The 20,481-nt window shown below is 45.1% G+C and overlaps 1 protein-coding gene across 2 annotated transcripts in view; it reads right to left on the reverse strand.

Moving 5' to 3' along the window:
- Positions 1-20,481, reverse strand: part of Trappc9 (trafficking protein particle complex subunit 9) — a 432,805-nt gene that overhangs the window by 158,342 nt on the left and 253,982 nt on the right. For both annotated transcript variants that reach the window (XM_057792283.1, XM_057792282.1), the window contains one exon: positions 9,379-9,521. In XM_057792283.1, the coding sequence (XP_057648266.1) occupies positions 9,379-9,521 (143 nt within the window). The remainder of the gene's footprint in view (positions 1-9,378; positions 9,522-20,481) is intronic.

Here is a 20,481-nt window from a genome sequence, read left to right on the forward strand (position 1 = left end):
ACACATAGGAAAGTCACCTACATTTAGTGGGGACACAGGAGGGAGGTTTGGGATAGGACAGAGATTAAAAGTTCAATCTGACAGTTATGTGTGAACAGGCTTCACCAGGGCACAACTCATGGAATTAGGTTAAGTAACCATGGTTAGAGTCCTCAATTCTGGCATGGCATAGAACACAGAAAGAGCCAGGGAATGCCACAGATGTTTTGAAACTGGACAGCTTGGCCCTTTGGCCCTTGGCCAAATACACTGTGGACTACCCACCAAAACAGAAATGTCAATGTTTTTCTGAGGACCCAGATGAGACCCCAGCATCTCACAGCATCAGATGCAAATACTCAGAAGATCTTGGGGAAAAAATGCCACCAGAAAATATGAGCTCCCCGTGAAGGACAAAACAGCAGGGCACCTCCAGATGCCTATCTTACAGAAGGATGTGTCCAAGAATGCAGAAGAGCATTCCAAGAAAGAGGGGCGGGGGAGAGGCAGGAGGATGAGTCAGGAAAAGCATCGGAGCAGAAAAGTGAGCTGGAAACCCCACCTGGTAGTAACTCACTGCAGTAACAAAGAGGACAATGAGAGAAAAGACACAGAATAAACCACCTGGAACTGCGGAATAAACCACCTGGAACTGCGGACGTTCCTTCATTGAGAAGCTACGCCACCCCACACGCCAGTCACCTCACATGCTCTGCTCACGTTTACCAGTGCCTCTACTCCATCTACAAGTAAAAAAAAAAAAAAAATCCCCAAAGAGTAATCTAGAAGAGTAGAAATCATATGAAGAACGTTTAGGGACAACAAAGGAAATGAGACACCTAAAAATAAGACAAAAACATCATCCATCAGAAACAACAGAGGAAAAATATTGAAAAGTATAATCCTAAGCAGGGAGTTGGGGCACAACCTAATCAGAACTATGTTCTGAGAAACGGAGAAAGAAGTAAAAACCCACACACAGCTTCCGTAGAAATGATGGCAGAAAACCCCTTAGACTTGACTGCAATGTTAAATGGATTCTGGAAGCTCAACACACCCAACACAGCACAAATGTAAGAATCCTTTATCTAAGCTACAGAGAGAAAAGGCAAAAGGCTACTGGGGTAAACAAGCAAAAGGCAAAGGGAACGGGTATGAAAAGTCTGAAGCGGTCATCAGACGCCGTGAAGGGCAGAGGAAGCAGGACATTTTACAAGTGACTGAGGGGTGGAAGGACTGTAACCTAGAAGTCTACATCCAAAGGGGAAAAAAACAAAATGTCCTTCAGGAATGAGGGGTGGGGAGGGCCGGGAAGCTAAAAGAGGCCTTACAGAAAGACCTTCAGAAGAAAGGGCAAGAACATTACCAGGAAACTTGGCATGGGAAGAAGGAGAAAAGAGCAACAAAAATGTCAAGTGCCCGGCGAAAGGGAACTTACTAAGATCTATGACAGTAAAAGGCAGAAGCGTGGCAGCGTCCACCTGGAGGAGGGACAGTTAGTGGCGATAAAGAAGAACATTGCTTAATGAAGGAAGCCTGAATCTACCAAGAATACACAATCAGTCTTAATGTCCAGCCACTTAGCTCCATGCGGAACCCAGGGAACTGAAAAGAAAAAAAAATGGACAGAAGACACCAATAGAATCTTCTTGGAAATGAACAGAATAAGTAGACACAAAGTCAACAAGCCGTGAGAGCCATGACCACCCACCCATGCTTGACTGATAGGTAATGAAAAGCACACCTCACACCCGCAGAACACATGCCCAGTAAAAGCACACAAGATATGTTCTCAACCGAAGCAGGATTAATCCAGAGGTCGGCAGCAGAAGGACCAATGGGGCATTACAAATGTGAGGAAATGGACCAACGCCCTTCAAACAGCACTAACGGGAAACCAGGTTTGTTTGTAATAAAAACCAAGGCACTGGGATGTAGCCGAGGAAAGACTCAGAGGGAGACCTGCAGCGTTGAGTGATTATATCAGAAGGTTCAGGGCAACCAGCTCTCATCACTGGAAATAAGAAAGAAACTCACAGGAAGTAGGAGGAGGAAACAAAGATGAGAAAGGCAGAAAGACAGAGAACACTGACTGATTTAAACAAACTGATTCTTCAAAAAGGTCAGTATAATTTTATGATAAAACCTTAAAAGGGAGAGGGGGATGAGAGAGAGGGGGGAGAGAGAGAGAGAGAGAGAGAGAGAGAGACAGAGACAGAGACAGAGACAGAGACAGAGACAGACAGACAGACAGACAGACAGACAGAGACAGTCAAACAGGCTTAGGGTGGCGTGGAGACATCAGAGTTCCAGACTCACCAGTGTCACAACCCAGATGATGCAAGGCACAAACAACCAAAATCAAAATCAACTCAAAAAAAGGTAAAAAGATCTCAAAGTATCAACCTGTTAAGTCAATCAAATCTACTACTTTTTAAAAATCCTTTCCAGGTTGGAATTCTTTCCTGACAAATTCTACCAAGCAGTTTTTTGGTTTGTTTTTGTTACTGTTGTTGGGTTTGTTTTTGTTTTGTTTTGTTTGGGGCTTTTGTTGTTGTTGTTGTTGTTTGCTTTGGTTTTGTTTTTCAAGACAATTCTCTCTGTAGCTTTAGAACCTATCCTGGAACTCTGTAGATCAGGCTAGCCTCAAACTCACAGAGATCCACCTGCCTCTGCCTCCAGAGTACATCACCACTGCTGGGCTCAAACAGTTTTTTGTAACTAAGCAAAGAAATTATACTGTGTGATTTTTTTCTAGAAAACAGAAGTGGAAGAAATGCCGCCAAGAACAATTTAGTGTAGTCCCTAAAGTAGATGCAGACTAAGCAAAACACTCATAAACGCCCCGCGGGAAACTGCTCTTTATAAACCCCAGGTTTAGTCCCCAGCACCCACACGAGGTGGTTCCCAACCACCTGTAATGCTAGTCTCTTTGGGCACGTATGTGCACACACCTCCACACAGACACATATGAATAAGTAACACTAAAATCCTTTTGAAAAATACAAATAGAGTTTGTATCACAATCTGACAAATTATGAAGCTAGAGAGATAAGTCAGTAGTTAGGAGCACTTGCTCTTCCAGAAGACCTGGGTTCGGTTCCCAGCACCCACATGGTGGCTCACAACTGTCTGTAGCTTCAGTTTCAAGGGGATCTGACAGCCCCTTCTGACCTCCCTGGGTTCCCAGGCATGCATGTGGTACATATACATAAATGTAGCCAATGTTCATTTATCGATTTTGCACCAGGTACCATATTTGAATCTTCACAAGTCATTTTTTAACATGTGATTTCATGACCACATAAGATTAATGCTATCATCTTTTGAAGATGAAATACAGATTTACTTCCAAATCCTATTACTAAAATTCTAACGTCTTACAAAATTTAAAATGAATCTGCAATTTGGAAAAGCACTACCCTCAGGTCTCTTTTGAAATGGCCTTAATGCCATATCTGTGGGCATGGGACCTCGGGGGAGCTGAGTGGCCCCTCCCCAACAGAACCCTTCTAAATGGCAGAGGGCAGATGCAGCATGTCTCCAGAAGGACGGTTTCTGTTCACACAAAATACCTATACACCCTGCACCCGGCTCTGAGGATGGCATTCTTTACATAGCTCCAAATAGGGATGTCCAAGATTGGATCATTTACTATAACCATCTAGAAAGAAATTGTTCCTCGGGAGAGAGGGAGGCACAGCTGTTACACAGGAACAGTGCGGCCTAATCCGTTTCAGACTAGTCCCTAAGAACACTGTCAGGTATCTTGGTGTAAAATGTGAATCTCAAAGGTGCGGTGAGGAAGGGGAGAGAGAGACAGGGAGGTGGGGGAGAGAGGGAGGGAAGAGGAATATTCTGCCTCTCATCTTTACTGTTTTATTGCATTTAGGGAAAATGGTCCACTCTTCAATGATTTGATTCTCTTCTCTCCCTGGTGAAATGGATAGAGCAGACATGGTTTCTCAGTAAGGGACAGACAGGCCGACCACAGATAGAAATTGCAACCTCTCAAGAAGACATGTGCACAGCAGAAGGAATCAGAGCTAGGTCTCTGGACATCTGGCTCACACAAACATGGCCCATAGCCACAGTATAATGTTGAGAGGCCCATGTAGACCCAAGCCTTCGTGTGCCAATGTGTATAACACATGCAGAGCCATTGCACACTCCAGGGCATAATGCCCACCTCCAAAGACATTCTGGAATAAGAACAGGATGCTGAACATAACATACCCAGAATAAAGGACATTTATCTTCCCCTTTTCCTTCCCAGAAAATGGTCGCATCAGCGGGGCTATGGAGATTACCTGGGGGGAAGAGCGCTTGATGCACATGCGTGACAACCTGAGCTTGGCTTCCCTAGAACTCATGGAAAAATTAAAAGAAAAAAAAAAGCTGGGCATGGCAATATTTACCTATAACCTCAGTGCTGGGGGGCAGAGGCAGAAACAGGAGGATTGACTCACTGGGGCTTACTGGTTGCCAGTCTCATGTCAAGTTTAGTGACAGACCCCGTCTCAAGGGGACAAAGTAGAGTGTTAAAGAGCAAGTACCTGAATACTCTTCTGATCACCAGACATACACACGGACACTCATGTCTGCATACATGCACATACAACATACACACACACACACCCAAAAAAAACTATAGAGATGGCAGGGACAGAAATCCTGGCTATTCTGGGAGCAAATGACCCATGCACATTTGCAGCTGGGCTTAACAATACAATTGGCTTAATGCCACTGTGATTTTTTTGTGTGACATATCTGGCTTCTGTTTATACTAAAATCAGTCTAAACCTCCATGAAAGTTCTCAAAAGCAGGTGGTCATTCAGCTGTTCACACTGTAGTGGCTTTGAAGTATGAAAACCTAGATTCAACTGTCACCAGCAAGCTACAGGAGCTGGAGAAAAGCATCCAACACCCGCCTGGCCTCATCTGTAGTCCAAGTGTGTTGAGAGGGGCCTGACTTTAAAAGTGAGATGTGGAGAACTCTAGCACCACAGGATTCTGACAGAACAATCTTCACCGTGAGCAAAAAGCAAGCAATGAATTCCTAACATGTCGCAGCACGCCACTTCAATAAACCGCTAATGCTGAGTGCCCAGATGCATGTTGATTCTGCTGCAGTCGCGAAGGAAAATAGAACTTCAGCTTGGCTCCCATTCTGCCAGTCTTAAAACCTAGAGGGAGTCATCAATGCTTTGCGCTTCCCAGGGTCCTCCCATGGGTTGACCCAGCGTTGAACACTGCAACATCCCATCTCTCATGATTAACTTTCCCGACATCGCCCATAAAAATTAAGGGCCCTCTTTGGTTGCACACATAGTTTTATATCTGACCATTAAATGTTTTAAAATCAAGGGACAACTTATATGGGATGAGAGACAAAGATGTAAAAGACTGATGAGTCCTTACACTATCTGAACTTCGGGACAGGACCCTACTAGACACACAACAATTCACTGAGGTAGAAAGACACTGGGCCTTCTAGGATAAGACACGAAGGCGATCTGCCTAGAACTGAGGTCCTCTCTGGGAGAGGGAACATCAGAGGCAAAGGCAAAGTCCAGGAAAATCAAGGTAGGAATAGACCTTCATACCATCCCAGCCCACTTCCTCCCACCCACCTCAGTCCGCAGTCAGCCACTGTGCAAGGCTCTGTGACCGCAGGGAGGGAGACACTGTCTGGAACTCAGTGCATCGTGTTCCGAAAGCTCCTTTTGTTTCTGAGCAGTGTCCCCTGTGGGACCGCATCAAAGACGGCTCACCCATTCTCCTGCTCACAGGCATTCCAAGTCATTTCCACACTGGAGTTATAGAAAGCAACGCTGTTATATAAATTCTTACATGAGTCTTTCTGGTAGATACAGATTTTTTTTTAGTTCTCTAAAATAAACATACAGAAATGAAACTGGCATCTCGCTGGGTAGGTATGTGTTTCAAAGCTCCCCAAAGAGCTGCTGGTCAACATGAATGCCCACAAATTCCAGTTCAACCTCAACTTCACCAACATTAAATGCTGTTAGCATTACCCATGTTAGCCACCCTAGGATGTATACGGTGGTGCCTAATCATAGGTTTATTTTGTGTTCCTCTAACATGTTTCAGGTGACTGGGGGCCAGAACAGAACAGAACAAGAACAATTCCCAAAGATGCAGACAGCCACTTCAAGGATTGGACCATGATGCAATGACACTGCTGGCATCAATTGAAGAAAAAGATGAGTTAGGCATCAATCCAAGAATTCATCCAAAAATCTAAAAAGCAACATGGTCACACAAGAACCCAGTGGTCACACAACAGAAAGACTTGATCATCCTAACCCAAAAGAAGCAGAAGAAAACCATTTTTAAATGTACCTTGATAAAGCTTGCCTTCTTAAAAGCTTGAACTACTTCCTGGAGGCGTCATCTGGGGCCACAGAATGCTTCTTCGTGGGAACTTTCTAATTGAGAGTGTCTATTCACAAGCTCTACTTCTTCTGGGTCAATTTTAGAACTTTGCTTTCTTCCCTCGAAACATTGATCCGTTTTGCCCAAGTTGTTAAATGCACTAAGATATGGCTCTCTACCGTATCCTCTTACATTTCCAAATATAGTGTATAGAAAACCCACAGAAGGCCTCATCTTCCACCTCTTCTACTAACAATGTGTGTTTTCTCTCTTTCCCCCTCATTGCCCTAGTTATGATTAATTTTATTATTAATCTTTTTGAAGTATCAGCTTTTGGTTCCATTGACTCTGCAAACTCTCTTTCACGCCCCATTTTACTGATATGCTTTCTTCTCTACAATTTCTTCTGGGAGTACTGAACTCTCTTTGTGTGATGCAGAAGCCACTCCAGCGATGCCAAGCCATTCATTTCTAATATAAGCATTCACTCTTCCATAAATACAATTAGGTGGATCTGGTTAACAAAAATGACTAGGTTGGCTACGCTTTTCCTGTGGGTTTGTTTTGCATACTTAAATAATATCCAAACAGTCAGGTATGTATACCATGGGGTTATCTGCTTCTCCCCTTTGTGTGCCAGTTTTATTTTGAAATTATGTTTTTATATGTATTTCTATTTAGAACTGTAATGAGAACTCAATTTTTCAATCATTACAAATTTTCCCATCTCTTTCTCTTGCAAGCCCAAATGTTTAATGTTAATAAGTTCATACCAATCTTCTATATATTAGGGTTTACATATACTGGGCATATTTGATGCTGGTTTCTTGCAAGGGGCATACAGTTAGTGTCTTGTCATATGGAGTCTGACAAGCTTCACTTTCCAATGCAGTACTGAATCTGTCTGCACTGGGGCATCGTTGGACACAGACAACTAAGTCGTACTATTCGCATCCTTTTCAGCCACTCATCCCTTGTTCTCCTCTTCCTCCCCACTCCCAGCCCAGAGGGAGCTCAGGTCTTTTCTATTTATTCACATATCTGATGTTCCACTGCTCTATCACTCCTGTGTGTACATCTACGTTCCCATCCCATGCTAATTCAATGTAACAAGCTCCCATCAGGCTAGTGAAGATGAAGAAGTTGCTCTGCCTGCCCCTTTTTCAAAGAGGTTGTAGGATGCACCTGGCATTTGGGGGTGCTGGCTGGAAACAAGGAAGAAGAGCTCCCAGGAATCAGACACACAATGTGTTAGAGAAAAACATGTGTGAGGAAAGCATGGGACTCTCAGAGAAATACATATGCACTTACACATGCGCACATGCACTCATGCACACACACACACATGCATGCACATATGGAAATACACTTCTCTAGGGAAATCTACAGGAAGTAAAAGCGATCTTAAAGTCAAGCAGATGTTTTCCAAAGGATTACATAAAAGAAAGGTAGTTTAATAAAAAAGGACACTTTTAGGGAAAAGATGCAGTTGAAGCCCCCAAGAGTGAACTGCCTTGACACAAGCTCAGGCTGTAAAGGTGTGAGTGGCTATACTGGAAATCAGAACTCAGTGGGGACATGGGGAGAAGCAGGACTAGAGCCAACTGGTCAACCCCCTATGGGGCTAAGGATATACAGTATCCAACATGATCTGGAGACAGTGAAATTCCATCCCAGAATTTTGAGATCAGTTAGAGATAATGGAAAAGGAAGATCAGAAGTGGACTCTTAAACCCAAGAACTGGAAAAAGAAATACACAGGCCGAAAGAAGAGAAGATGAAGGCTACAGGTTGGCAACAAAGACCAAAGTGGTGCTTCAGCCAACAGCCAATGCTTCCAAGTCTACTTCAACCTTAAGTTTCCATTTACAGCTACAGGGGCCATGATGTAGCACCTACATAGCAATGAGGCACAAAAGAGAATCCATTGCAACCTGTGCCACATCTGAAAAGTCTTGATGCAGTGGCAATGAGAGAAGAGAAGGGGCAGGAAAGGCAGACACGATGCAGCAGAGTCACATCCAGAAGGCTTGGCACACCTTAATGCTGGCTGTCAGCATGCTGGCCAAATCTGCCTCAGGGGCAGGAACTTTAAAGCTTTATAAAATTCAAGTAGAAGCCACCTTGGCAGTGAGGACTGGAAAAGTGATAGGTGATGAAAAGGGAAGCTAAATGGCCCAGATAAACCACTAATTCTTGCCGAAGCTGTTCTCCAGTGGCCAGGGGTAAGTGAACTCGATCTGTTCAAATGGATTTTTCTGTCATCATTATGATGGACACCATACCTCTATTTTACCCTATAGAGTACATGAGAGGAATAAATAGCACAGGTCAGAGTGTTGTTTGTGAGATCCAAAGACTGACAGGTGAGCGTTAGTCATGGTGACTGTTCTGCTCAGTTAAGCATATACATGCTGACCAGTCCACCAGTGGAGGTGGGTCCCCACTCTCCAGGGGCTGCACATAGAAACTATCCCAAGGGCTCCTGGGAGGCATTGATGCCACTTTCACACTACAAGAATGAGATGAGGAACTGTCACCTTCCACCTAAGAGAAAACCAATGGCCCTTCTCAATGTAACCCTGAAGAGGACAAACCCACCCTTCCCTTTCTCAGGAAGATCAGGCCTGGATGAGTTGGTGACAGAGAGGGCTACCTTGAAGGAAATGATTGTCTATGCAGAATGAGCTGACACTGTGCTGAGATAGAAAGTCCTTGTGGTGCTTCTGGGATAAAACCTTCATCGCACAAGCGCAGGAGCATCACAGAGAACAAGGCTGGGTTCCTCAGGAACTACCAAATATAAGTAAATCACTATGCAAAGCCCCCATTGAAGAAGAGGCAGTCAGATCAGAGCAGAGCACCATAGGGATTTCCAGCACAGCATCCCTGCTGCCCACTAACATCAAGGACCACTGCCCTGCCAGAGGCATGGCTTTGCTGGGCAGTGAGACAGGATAACCATTATCACAAGACACACACCCTCCCAGCCTAGTTACCTGGTTGCCGGAAGTGTGCTGACTCTGGTGAAAAATACAGATGGCTCAACTTCCACATGCAGTCCCAGAGACAGGTTCCTGTAATACCCTTCCACGTGGCCTGGGCCTCCAGAGTACTTGAAATTCAGGACGGCTTCCAGAGTCTAAAAAGTTAAGACAAATACCAAATCAGTACCCACAAGTAGATGAGATTTCATGCTGGGAAGCAGGCTGCACCTAGGGAGAGTCTCAAGACCCTCACACATGAGAGGATCAAACAACTACCCCAGTTCACACCATGCATCTGGTACCACTCTTCCTATGGTACCAAAAGTCTGAAGAGTCCTCAGCAGTACATTCAGGTAGAAGGGGCTCCAATATGCACTCTGTTTTGACAGAGAAAATACACTGGGTGCACACCAGCAGATAGCTGGGAAGAGCAGCATCCATGCAGAAGGTAGAAGGCGACTTCTACTCCCAGGCTCAGTGACTGAGAGATCAGAGGGAAGCACAACAGAGGCCCTTCCAGAAAGACCAGGGCAATGCCACCATGCCAGAAACGGGGCGTGGGATGAAGAGGTGGTAGGTGCCATCCAAATGGGCAAGAAGGCACCAGTACAAAGATGGTGGGTGACTAAAGTTCAGTAGGGTGCCAGTGGTCCACACTCTCCCCTCCTAGGCTCTTCCATACCTTCCCTACTGAGTGCATATAGGAAGGATGGCAGGAGAGTAGGAGGGTAGACCCTGTCTCCCTTGGTGACACAAGAACATAACACATTCGGCCACCATACAGGGGAGGAAAGACATTGAAACTCCAGCCCCAGTTCAGTCTGGCCATAGCTGACCATCCCTTCCTTTGAGATGAGATTTTGGTCTACTCAGGGCGAGCAGCCCGGACCAAAAACAGGGAGGCGGGAATGGGGGAAAGATACAGGAACACTAACCAGGTACAAAGAGGCAGAGCTGCGTTCTTAGAAATGCTGAGTGAGGGCCCCCACCATTGTTTTGGAGTACAGTGCTGCTGCACCAGGGAGGAGACTCGTGCCCAGCCCCTGCCATGGCATTGCACAATGGCACAGTACACGAGGAAAGGGTACCAAGATACCACAGGAAGACCCAGATGTGCTGGATCTACCTGGGACTGAAGAGGGCTGAGCATACGAGGCAAATCCTCCAGGACTGTGACCCCAGAATCAAAGTCCTGCGGGAACCCTCAGGAGGAACAACTCTTAGCCCCCACCCATGGCCCTGCACACAGGTAGAGAAATACCGAGGACAGGGGACATGCATTATAGAAATGATGGCACCTTCTACATACCGTGTCTGTCTCCTACTCACCCCCACTCCCCTCACCCCGCTCAGTACAAGGTGACTCTGCAGGGATCTGTAGCCTGTGGGACATAGTGTAGCCATGGTAACAAGAAACCTTGGCCCAGTTAACTCCTGACTAAAATGATAGAGCCTTCCACAGTGTTCTCAAACAGGTGTTGACAGCAGGGGCCCTTAGGGCAAATCCAGCCACCACCTGATTCTGCAGGTCTGCAAGCAGAGAACTTCACTGTATTTCTTACAGGGAATAAGTCAAAAAACAAAACAGAAACAGAGCAGGCTCAGCAATGGAGACTTCCTATGGCTGGCCAAGTCAGAAACATTTATTATACAACCCTTTCCAATCAAACTTTGCAGATATTATAGGCTGGAAAGATGGCTCAGCAGCTGAGAGTCTGTGCTGTCTTCCAGAGGACCTGAGTTCTGCTCCCAGAACCCACATCTGGTGACTCACATCTGCCTGTAACTCCAGCTCCTGGGAATCCTGGGAATCCTCTGTGGGTTCCTTAGATACCTCCACTCACATGTGCAAACCCACACAGACACACAGAATTATGAACAACAAACTCAGCAGATAGAACTGTTAGAGGAAAGCATGGAGGTGAATCTCCACACCTCTCAGACATAACCCAGGAGCACAGGAGGCAGACCAGAACATAATAGCATGGTGCCAGGGCCCCAGGAAGTGAACAACGGGATGCAAGGCCAATAACATCCCCTGACACATGTCCACTTTGTGTCAAAGAAGAACAGAGAAGGCTCCCACCGCACCTGGCCCTAACCACCATCCTGAAGCACTTTCCAGAAGCAGCAACAAAAACAGAAGTCGAGCAATGGTGCTGCTGTGCTGGAATCTCCAAGCAGAGCTGAGGTACTAGAGTCAGGGCTCACTCTTCCCTAGCAAGTGTGACAGGGAGTCGTGTTTCCAAGAGGTTAAAGTGAGGTGCCTACCTTCGGCCCTTGTCTTAGGATTACTACTTCTGTGAAGAAACATCATGACCAGAGCAATGTGAGGATGGAAAAAGTTTATGTGGCTTGCACTTCCACATCATAGTCCATCAGTGATGGAAGTCAAGACAGGAACTCAAACTGGGAAGGAACCTGGAGGCAGGCGTTGACGCAGAGGCCATGGAGGGTGCTGCTTACTGGATTGCTCTTCATGGTTTGCTCAGCTGGCTTTCTATAGAGCCCCAGACCACCTGCCCAGGGGTGGACCCACCCACAATGAACTGGCCCCTCTCACAATCAATCTCTAAATAGGAAAAAATGCCTTACAGGCATTCTATAGCCATTTTATTGAGGCATTTTCTCAGTGGAGGCTCCCTCCTCTCCAGTGACTCTAGCTCCTGTCAAGTTGAAAAAAAAATTGACCAGCACAGCCCTCGTCCCTCAGATTCCACAGTTACCCAGCAAGGTGTGTCTGGCATGCACTGACTGCTTCTGTTGACCTATTTAGTTGCAATGAGGAGGCAGCCATAGCTACTGGGCTTTTTAAAAATCAAAGGGAACTTTGGGAGCTCAGCCCAGTGTTCTGCTGTGGACCTCTGCATCTGCTTCCATCAGTTACTGGCTGAAGGTACATTTAAGATAGTCATAAATCTGACTACAGGGCAAGGCCAGTTCAGGCGCCCTTTCTACTACTGCTTAGGATCTTAGCTGGGGTCATCCTTGTGGATTCCTGGGAATTTCTCCAGTGTCGGGTTTCTTGCTAGCCCCATAATGGTGCCCTTAATCAAGGCAGCTATTTCCTTGCTCTCCCTCTCTGTCCTTTTCCCATCTCAAACATCCCATTCCCTCTTTCTGACCTAATGAAATCTCCCAGCTATCCTTTGAGTGCAAGGATCTGGGCTTGGTTGAGGTGAAGATGGCCTTTGACCTCAGGAAGTGCAGTTAGTGCTGAGTGCATGGACATAGGAACAAATCTGCACATGACATGAGCCAAGCTATCAACCAGCAGGAAGGGAGGTTCTTGTTTCAACCACAGGCACAGTGTTCAAGGAAACAGAGAGAGTCTCTGGAGGCCTTGAAAAACAAGGGTCATGACACATAAGCCCAACTTAAAAACCTCCTCCAGAGAGGACTGTAGGAGAGAAATCACCCAGGGGTGAACAAAAGGTGCAAAGGAAGATAACTGTCAACTCTAGGGAACAAGAAAGAAATAGCCCATGCTCTGATTTTCTTGGAATTGGCTGTTTCTTTACTCTGCAGAGAACCAAAGAAAAGATATAATTAATGGGGGAGGACCATTTAAGTTATAAAAGTCAAGCACAGAAAGGGTTTGGTGAAATTGAGTATTGCTGCCTTCCCTCCTAATGATTAAAAGGAGAAAAAGGAAATAAAAAGCAGCCTCGGCCTGATGAAATTAGAATATTTTAATGAAACCATAAAGCGAGCTGACAGGCAAAAGGCACAGGATGTACAGAGCCAAGGGAAGGTAACCCTGAGCTGTCCTTCCTGGACACTATATGATCCATATGAGGACAGAGCACCATCTCAGTCCTCAGTTTGAGAGAAGTCTTACAGAAGGCTGCAATGAGCAAGGAACTAAAAAAGAAATATTTGTTTTCGAAGCACAGTACAACTGAGTTTTCAGGCTAATATAAGGGTCTCTAAATGGCAACTTTTTATTGAGCACCTGTCTATGTAAAACACTAAACTGAGTGGTCTGTGCCCAGATCCTATAGTGGGGAAGGTGCTGTCTACAGAGGCAGGTGTCTTGGTTTCCTCCCCTGATGCTGTGGCAAGACACCCTGACCAAGGCAACTTGAAGGAGGAATAGCTTGGCTCATGACTCCCTGTCACAGTCCATCACTAAGGGCATCAAGGCAGCAGGAACTTGAAGCTGCTAGTCACATCCACAAGAGGAGAGCTGTTGTGGGACAACGGTCTTGTACCCTATAAAGATTTGTTACTTGTATTTTCATAAAACGCTGATTGGCCCATAGCCAGGCAGGAAGTATAGGCAGGGCAACAAAAACATGAGAATTCTGGAAAGAGGATAGGCTCAGTCTGCAGTTGTCAGTCAGACACACAGGAAGCAAGATGAGACTGCCTCGCTGATAAAAGGTACCAAGCCACGTGGCTGACATGGACAAGAGTTATGGGTTAATATAAGTTATAAGAGTTAATAAGAAGCCTGAGCTAATAGGCCAACCAGTTTATAATTAATGTAGACCTCTGTGTGTTTCTTTGGGACTAAACAGCTGTGGGATTAGGCAGGACAAAATCCTCTGTCAACAGAGAGCAGGATGAAAGGATGCATGCATGCCTCTGATCAGCTCACTTTCTCCAGGCTTAGAGTTTGGAATCCCTGCTCAGGGAATGGTGCCACCAACAATGGATGAGGTCTTTACTCATCAATTAATACAGGGAGGTGGGGGAGAGAGGGAGGGAAGAGGAATATTCTGCCTCTCATCTTTACTGTTTTATGGCCTTTAGGGAAAATGGTCCACTCTTCAATGATTTGATTCTCTTCTCTCCCTGGTGAAATGGATAGAGCAGACATGGTTTCTCAGTAAGGGACAGACAGGCCGACCACAGATAGAAATTGCAACCTCTCAAGAAGACATGTGCACAGCAGAAGGAATCAGAGCTAGGTCTCTGGACATCTGGCTCACACAAACATGGCCCATAGCCACAGTATGATGTTGAGAGGCCCATGTAGACCCAAGTCTTCGCATGCCAATGTGTGTAATTGTGAGGTAATTCTCCACAGGCACACTTTACAGGCCAACCCAATTGAGACAATCTCTCATTGAGACCCTCTGGCTAAATGATTCTAGATTGTTCAAGCTAACAATTAAAACTAGCCATCACAGCAAGGTTCTGTGTAGTTAGGGGTTCTGTGTAGCGTAGTCCATAAACCCAAGATTCAACACAGAGCTATCTAACTGGTCATTCTACCCACCCCCTTGCCCCACCATTCAAGGAAATCACTCATAAGAATATTCATTCACCCATCTACAATCCACTTGTTGACATGGACAGATGTCCACTATGGGCAGAAGCCATGACAGTAAGGAAGGTAGGTGACACACTGTTGCCCTGAAGATACTCAAGTTAGTAAGTAATTGAGCCCAGACACATCTGAGATAAGTTGTTACCTGCACTGCCAAAGCTAAGTGTCACGATGTATGAAACCTCTGGTGGCCAAGAACAGGATGCAAAGGAACAAGAGGTTAAAAAAGAGGACAAAAAAACCCAATTCTTAAATTAAAATCAATAATCCCACCCCAGTCTCCCCCTCCAAAACATTAACGGAATCAACTGCAACTTCTTAAAAATATCAAGAAAGGTAACATCAAGGAAAAAGGAAGCAAAATTCCAATATCAATAATAAAAATGAGCCTCAGATCCCACAGAGGGCAAAAGGATTGAAAGGAAAATGAACTCTGGGCCAACACTGACAGTAATCTATACCCAGTGAGCACTCCTTCCCAAACAGAATCAAAAAGAAGTAGAACTTCATGATGATCAGGGGCTGAGCTCACATGAAAAGCATCTCCTAAAAGAAGCTTGATATGCAGCTGTTCACCCAGAACATTCTATCAAACATCAGGCTTAGAAAAATGTCGCTTTCATACATGTGTGAGAAAAAAGGATGGAGAAGGCCAGCAGGGTGAATCAGTAGGTGGACACATTTGATATCAAAGTTTGACAACCTGAGTTTGATCCACAAAGTTCACAGAAGAAGAGAACTAACTCCTTTAAGTTGTCCTTTGACATTCACCTGCATGCTGTAGCACACGCACACACATTCATTCACACATACATACATACATTCTCTCTCTCTCTCTCTCTCTCTCTCTCTCTCTCTCTCTGAAAAATGGTCCCAGTTTTTATCAGAGCAGTATTACTCAAATGTTGAAGTCAGAGAGTTTATAAGAAAACCACTTTAAGGCTAGTATTTTTCATAAATTTAACTCTAAAAGTTCCTAACAAAGTACTAATGAATCAACTTTTAAATTATATAAAATGAATCATACATCATGACCATATGAGTCTTATCTCAGCAACACGAGGATGGCTTAATCTTTGAGCATCCGCTTGTGACCGTCTCTCACTGTAGTTAACAATTTGACAACAGAAAGGAAAAGTATGCCACACGGTCAACAGCAAAAGCAGATGCAACATTCAAAACATCTACACTTTTTAAAACTTGGAGCAAATAACACATGGAAAAGTATATTTTATAAAATGTACCATTAAAACCTCAATGAAAAGCCAGACTTAATGGTAAGTAACTAAATATTTCCACCAAAAATTTAGACATAATTACATAATATGTAAATTCAATGTCAAGAAATTAAAGGTGTCTATGGAAAGGGATAAAACAGTTCAGAGACATCATCCTGTTTAAAAAAAAATCTTAAGAAATCTACTAAAATGCTCACATACAGCTGAGAGTATTATAAAAATAGCACAATTGCTTTGAGAAATAATTAAGTAATTTTTTGTAAACTTAAATCTGTAATCCCTATATTATGATTGAGCAATAAATTCACACCAAGAAAAATAAAACGTCTATCCACACGAAGATGGATATAAATATGTCTGGAGAAGTGATTGACAACAACTTGAAACTGGAAATAATCAGTGTCCAGTAAGGAATAGGGGAATGGTTAGTCAGTTTTGTAGTGTGCCTGTAAAAAAGAATGCTTGCCTCCTCCACCCCATGAAATGGAACATGGAGTGGTGTCAGGAGCATAGGTGACTCTTGAGATGATTGTTCTGAGAGCAGTTGACCCAAGAGCACACTGGACACTAGAAAGGTCAATCTTTGGTCTCAGTAAAGAGATCAGAGTTGTTTGGAACCAGAAACAGGAGAAGGCTTAGCTGTAAAGGAGTCAGGGACACTCTCGGGGGTTATGGGGTGTTCCACATCCCAGTGGTGGGGATGGCCATCCAGGTCACACATTTGCCAAAACCCGTGAGGCTTCAGTGTCTGCGGCTGCACTGAAAAGAATGTAAGACATGCCCAGTCAACCGGACTTTGGACACTAGTCTTATTAAGAGGCACACAACCATTTGTAAACATTTAAACAATGTTTAATGTTTAGGTGTGGGACCACCGTGGAATCTGTACGAGTCTTAGGTGGGGCCTCACAATCCCAGGTTGCACATCAAAGAATGGAGAGAGAGCCTGTGACTGACAGTAATTAAAACTGCATATAACCTTGGAAAAGGCCTTTTGCTTCTCTTGTTCAATATCCTTGCTCAGAATCTGAGTGTTCTGACAGATATTGCCCGAGATTTTGATCAGCTCTTATCAGAACTGTTATTGTTCATTTTGTATTACTAATCTAATGTTCCACAGTCTCTAATATAACTGAAGCTATTATGGGAGGAAAAAAAAAACAACCACCCTCAACACATCCCAGCCTATTTAAAAGTATAAGCAGGTCTCTAATTTCTGAAGACCTCAATTGAACCTGTCACCGCAGATTCATTCTGTGATACGGCAAAAGAGCAACAGCTGGGATGCAGTCCACTTCGGGAGCCAAATGCCCAGGACCAGCTACCAGCTGGGGCTCGTTCCTGCCACCAGACCAGCACAGTAGTCCGTCGGGGGTCGGGGAAACCTACCAAAGAAAGTCATACCATTACTTCATAGTTAATTAGCACTTTTGGCCAAAATCTCTCTTCGGTGTTAATTATGCCTTAAAGATACCACGCAGCTACAAATGAAATGCCGCAGCCATGATAATGGAGGGGTTGGTTTGAGCAACGGCAGCCTTCAGCACAGTCCAGTTCAGGAGACCCGGAGAACCTGTGCTGGTCCAGAAGTAGAATCTGGAGTAGAGAAAGGGGTGGGGAAGAGTCCAGGGGCAATCAGCAACCCAAGGGAGTATTTTAGTGCTGGTGCCAAAGAAAGGAAGCAGGCTAGAGGCTGGAGGACCAGATGAGTCCTCAGCCAACATGTCTGTGTGGTGAGCAGCAAAGACTATAAGGTAATGCAGGAACAAACGCCCTGTAGACCACAACAGAATGGAGAGCAGCACCAGGGCCTTTTCTTTCTCTAAACCATGGGAGCCAAGACTGTGGTGTGGCTCAATGGTATAACATTTACCTGCCAATCAGAGGCCCCAGTTACAATCCTAGTATGTAATAATAAAATAAAAAATCACTCCGAAAGTGTGATTTTTTTGAGCAATTTTTTTTGCCCAAATTTTGACAGTGTGACAATTAGAACACCCTCAACTTTAAACATTTCTCTTGTTATGAAAATTGAGCATCTTTTTGTATACTTGGGCCATTATTGTGTCTTTCTGTGAATTATTCATTCATGTCCTTCCAGCATTTCCCTTGACCTTTCTCTTCCTCCCAGACCCCTAGCTATTTTGTTATACTAAGTATGTGTTTTGTGTCGTTGTCACTGGATAAACTCAGCTTGCTCCCTCAGTTCTAACACCCTTGCCTTTGAAATTATCTTTATTTTATACCTCTTATATTGACTAGGACCAGCAAATCAATAGATGGGAATAACTCCAAAAGTAGACCCAAACTATCTCAGGTAATTGGTTTTGACCAAGGGCAAAGATGATCCAATGATCAAGTTAGTTTTTGGATGAAGACAATGGACAGACACCTGGACAAAGGCTAAAAGATAAACAACCCAGGTCTCATCACTCACAAGAGTTTCTCTCTCCACACCGAGCCCTGTGTTTGAATTCTGGGGATTTTTTGTTTGTTACTGTTGTTCAGTTTGTTTGGTTTTTCAAAACAGGGTTTTTCTATATAGCTCTGGTTGTCCTCACTCGTGGGCTGGCCTCGAACTCAGAGACCCACCAGCCTCTGTCTCCCAAGTGCTGGGATAAAAAGCGAGTGTTGTTACCACTCAGCGGGAATGTATTTTTTAAAAAGAAGGGAGAAGTCGGGGTGGGAGAGACAGTGCCAGGCAGTACCCACAGTTCCTGCACTCAGGAGGTAGAGGCAGAAGGTGCGAGTTTTCGAACAGGCAGGGTGGACCTCCTGTATGAGGCCATCTGAGGTGAAAGTAGAAGTAAAGATAAGGATGCCAGCCCTGCGGGACCTGGAAGAATGTCCCAGACACAGGAAATTGCGGAGAGAGAGTGTCAGAAGTGGGGGATAAGCCTGTGCGGTGACAGAGTAGCCGCAGGAGCAGGGCAAGCAGATGGGGCTGAGCCACTGCCCCTAATGGATAGAGCCCAGGCAGTGTCTGTGGAGGCAGAGAATACTGTGACATAGGAGCAGGGGGTGACACAGAACGAGGAGAATGAGAGGATGCAAGCTGAAGAACTATTCTCAGGAGGCTGGCAATGGGCATGAACATCAAGTATGGCTCCGCGGACAAGTGAAAGTGGTATTAGAACTAACTGAGAAACAGGGCAACGGGAAAACCAGAGACTGAGTGGAAAGGAACACGGAGGCTTGGGCTTCTTCAAGATTTTAATGGCAAACCCAGAAATAAAGGATGGAAAAAAGAGACGGACAAGTTATAGAGGACCTAATACTTAGGACTGGGACATTATCAAGTTTGAAAACCCCACAGACCTGTAGTGAAGACAGTGTGATATATGGGCTGTGGATGGACAAAGAGAAGTCAAGGCAAGAGAGACAGTATCCAGGCAGAGACAGATGCATAGCCTAGGGGACACAAGACAGCAGGCTCTGTTCCCGACCAACTCCTGGCCCTTTAGAGACATTGCATTATATTCCCTGAAACAGACCATAGGGACAAGTCGCTCATTGTATGCTGCTCAGTGCTCCTGCTAACCATGAAACGTTGGGTAATCCACAGTTTTACAAAGCACATCTGGGGCAACAGAGACTAAGAGCTAACAGTCTGGGCCATGGCAGCAGACTCCACCATCCAGCTCAGGGCTAGCTGTCACTGCCTGCCCAGCTGCCTGGTGAGATGTGATGGGCAGCTTCTTCATCTGGGTATCAGGAAGATAAGGCAGCTGGTGTTAGAAACGCACCTAGAGCTGTGCCTGGCACTGGGAAGACTGCTCTAAATGCTAGCTAATATTGCTATTACTGGGTCGGTGTTTGACAGAGAGAAGGGCAATCAGGTACTGGCACCAAAGGATCATAAATAGAATTAACAGCTGCTTCCTACATTAAAAATTGCTGGCCCCAGGCACCCAGATATGGATAAGACTTTATCATAGCTGTCCTTAGCCCTTCCCAATCCCTGCCTGTTTGCCCTGGTCTTAGGTGTCAGCATAACCAAGCACACACACACACACACACACATGCACACACGCGCACGCGCACACATGTACATGCACACACACACACACACACGCATGCATGCACATATACGTGTGTGCCTTAAGCAAGTGCTAAAGCTGCTAAGGCTATCCTACTTCATGTCCCCTACTCAGTGCAGCCATCAAGTTCTGACTTGATCTAAAAGCACCAGGCTGCTTCTCTCTAAAGCTTCTCCGCAGAGCTCCCTGCCCTGGCTCCCTGTCTTTTGTGCCACTGTTGCTCTGCATCACTCCCTCCTGCTCAATCGGGATGATAAGGAAGAAGATAATAATGTCATGGGGGCAGTGACATCAGAATGGGAAGGTGGACTCATCACAATGTCCAGCACAGGAAGGGGCTATGTCAGTGTTGGCTCTACATGCTTGTGATGGCTCACGCGAACTGTCACCTTGATAGACTCTAGAATCACTGAAGAACAAGACTGAAGATACCTATGAGGGATTATCTAGATTAGGCTAATGATTTCGGATTCCCCTCTGTATGCTGTGATTACCATAAATGGATTAAAAAAATAGCTTGGCCTGATAAGGTAGAACAGAGGTAGGTGTGGGGGGAAAC

The sequence above is a fragment of the Chionomys nivalis genome, chromosome 17, assembly GCF_950005125.1.
Source record: "Chionomys nivalis chromosome 17, mChiNiv1.1, whole genome shotgun sequence".
In the NCBI taxonomy this organism is placed as follows: Eukaryota; Metazoa; Chordata; class Mammalia; order Rodentia; family Cricetidae; genus Chionomys; species Chionomys nivalis.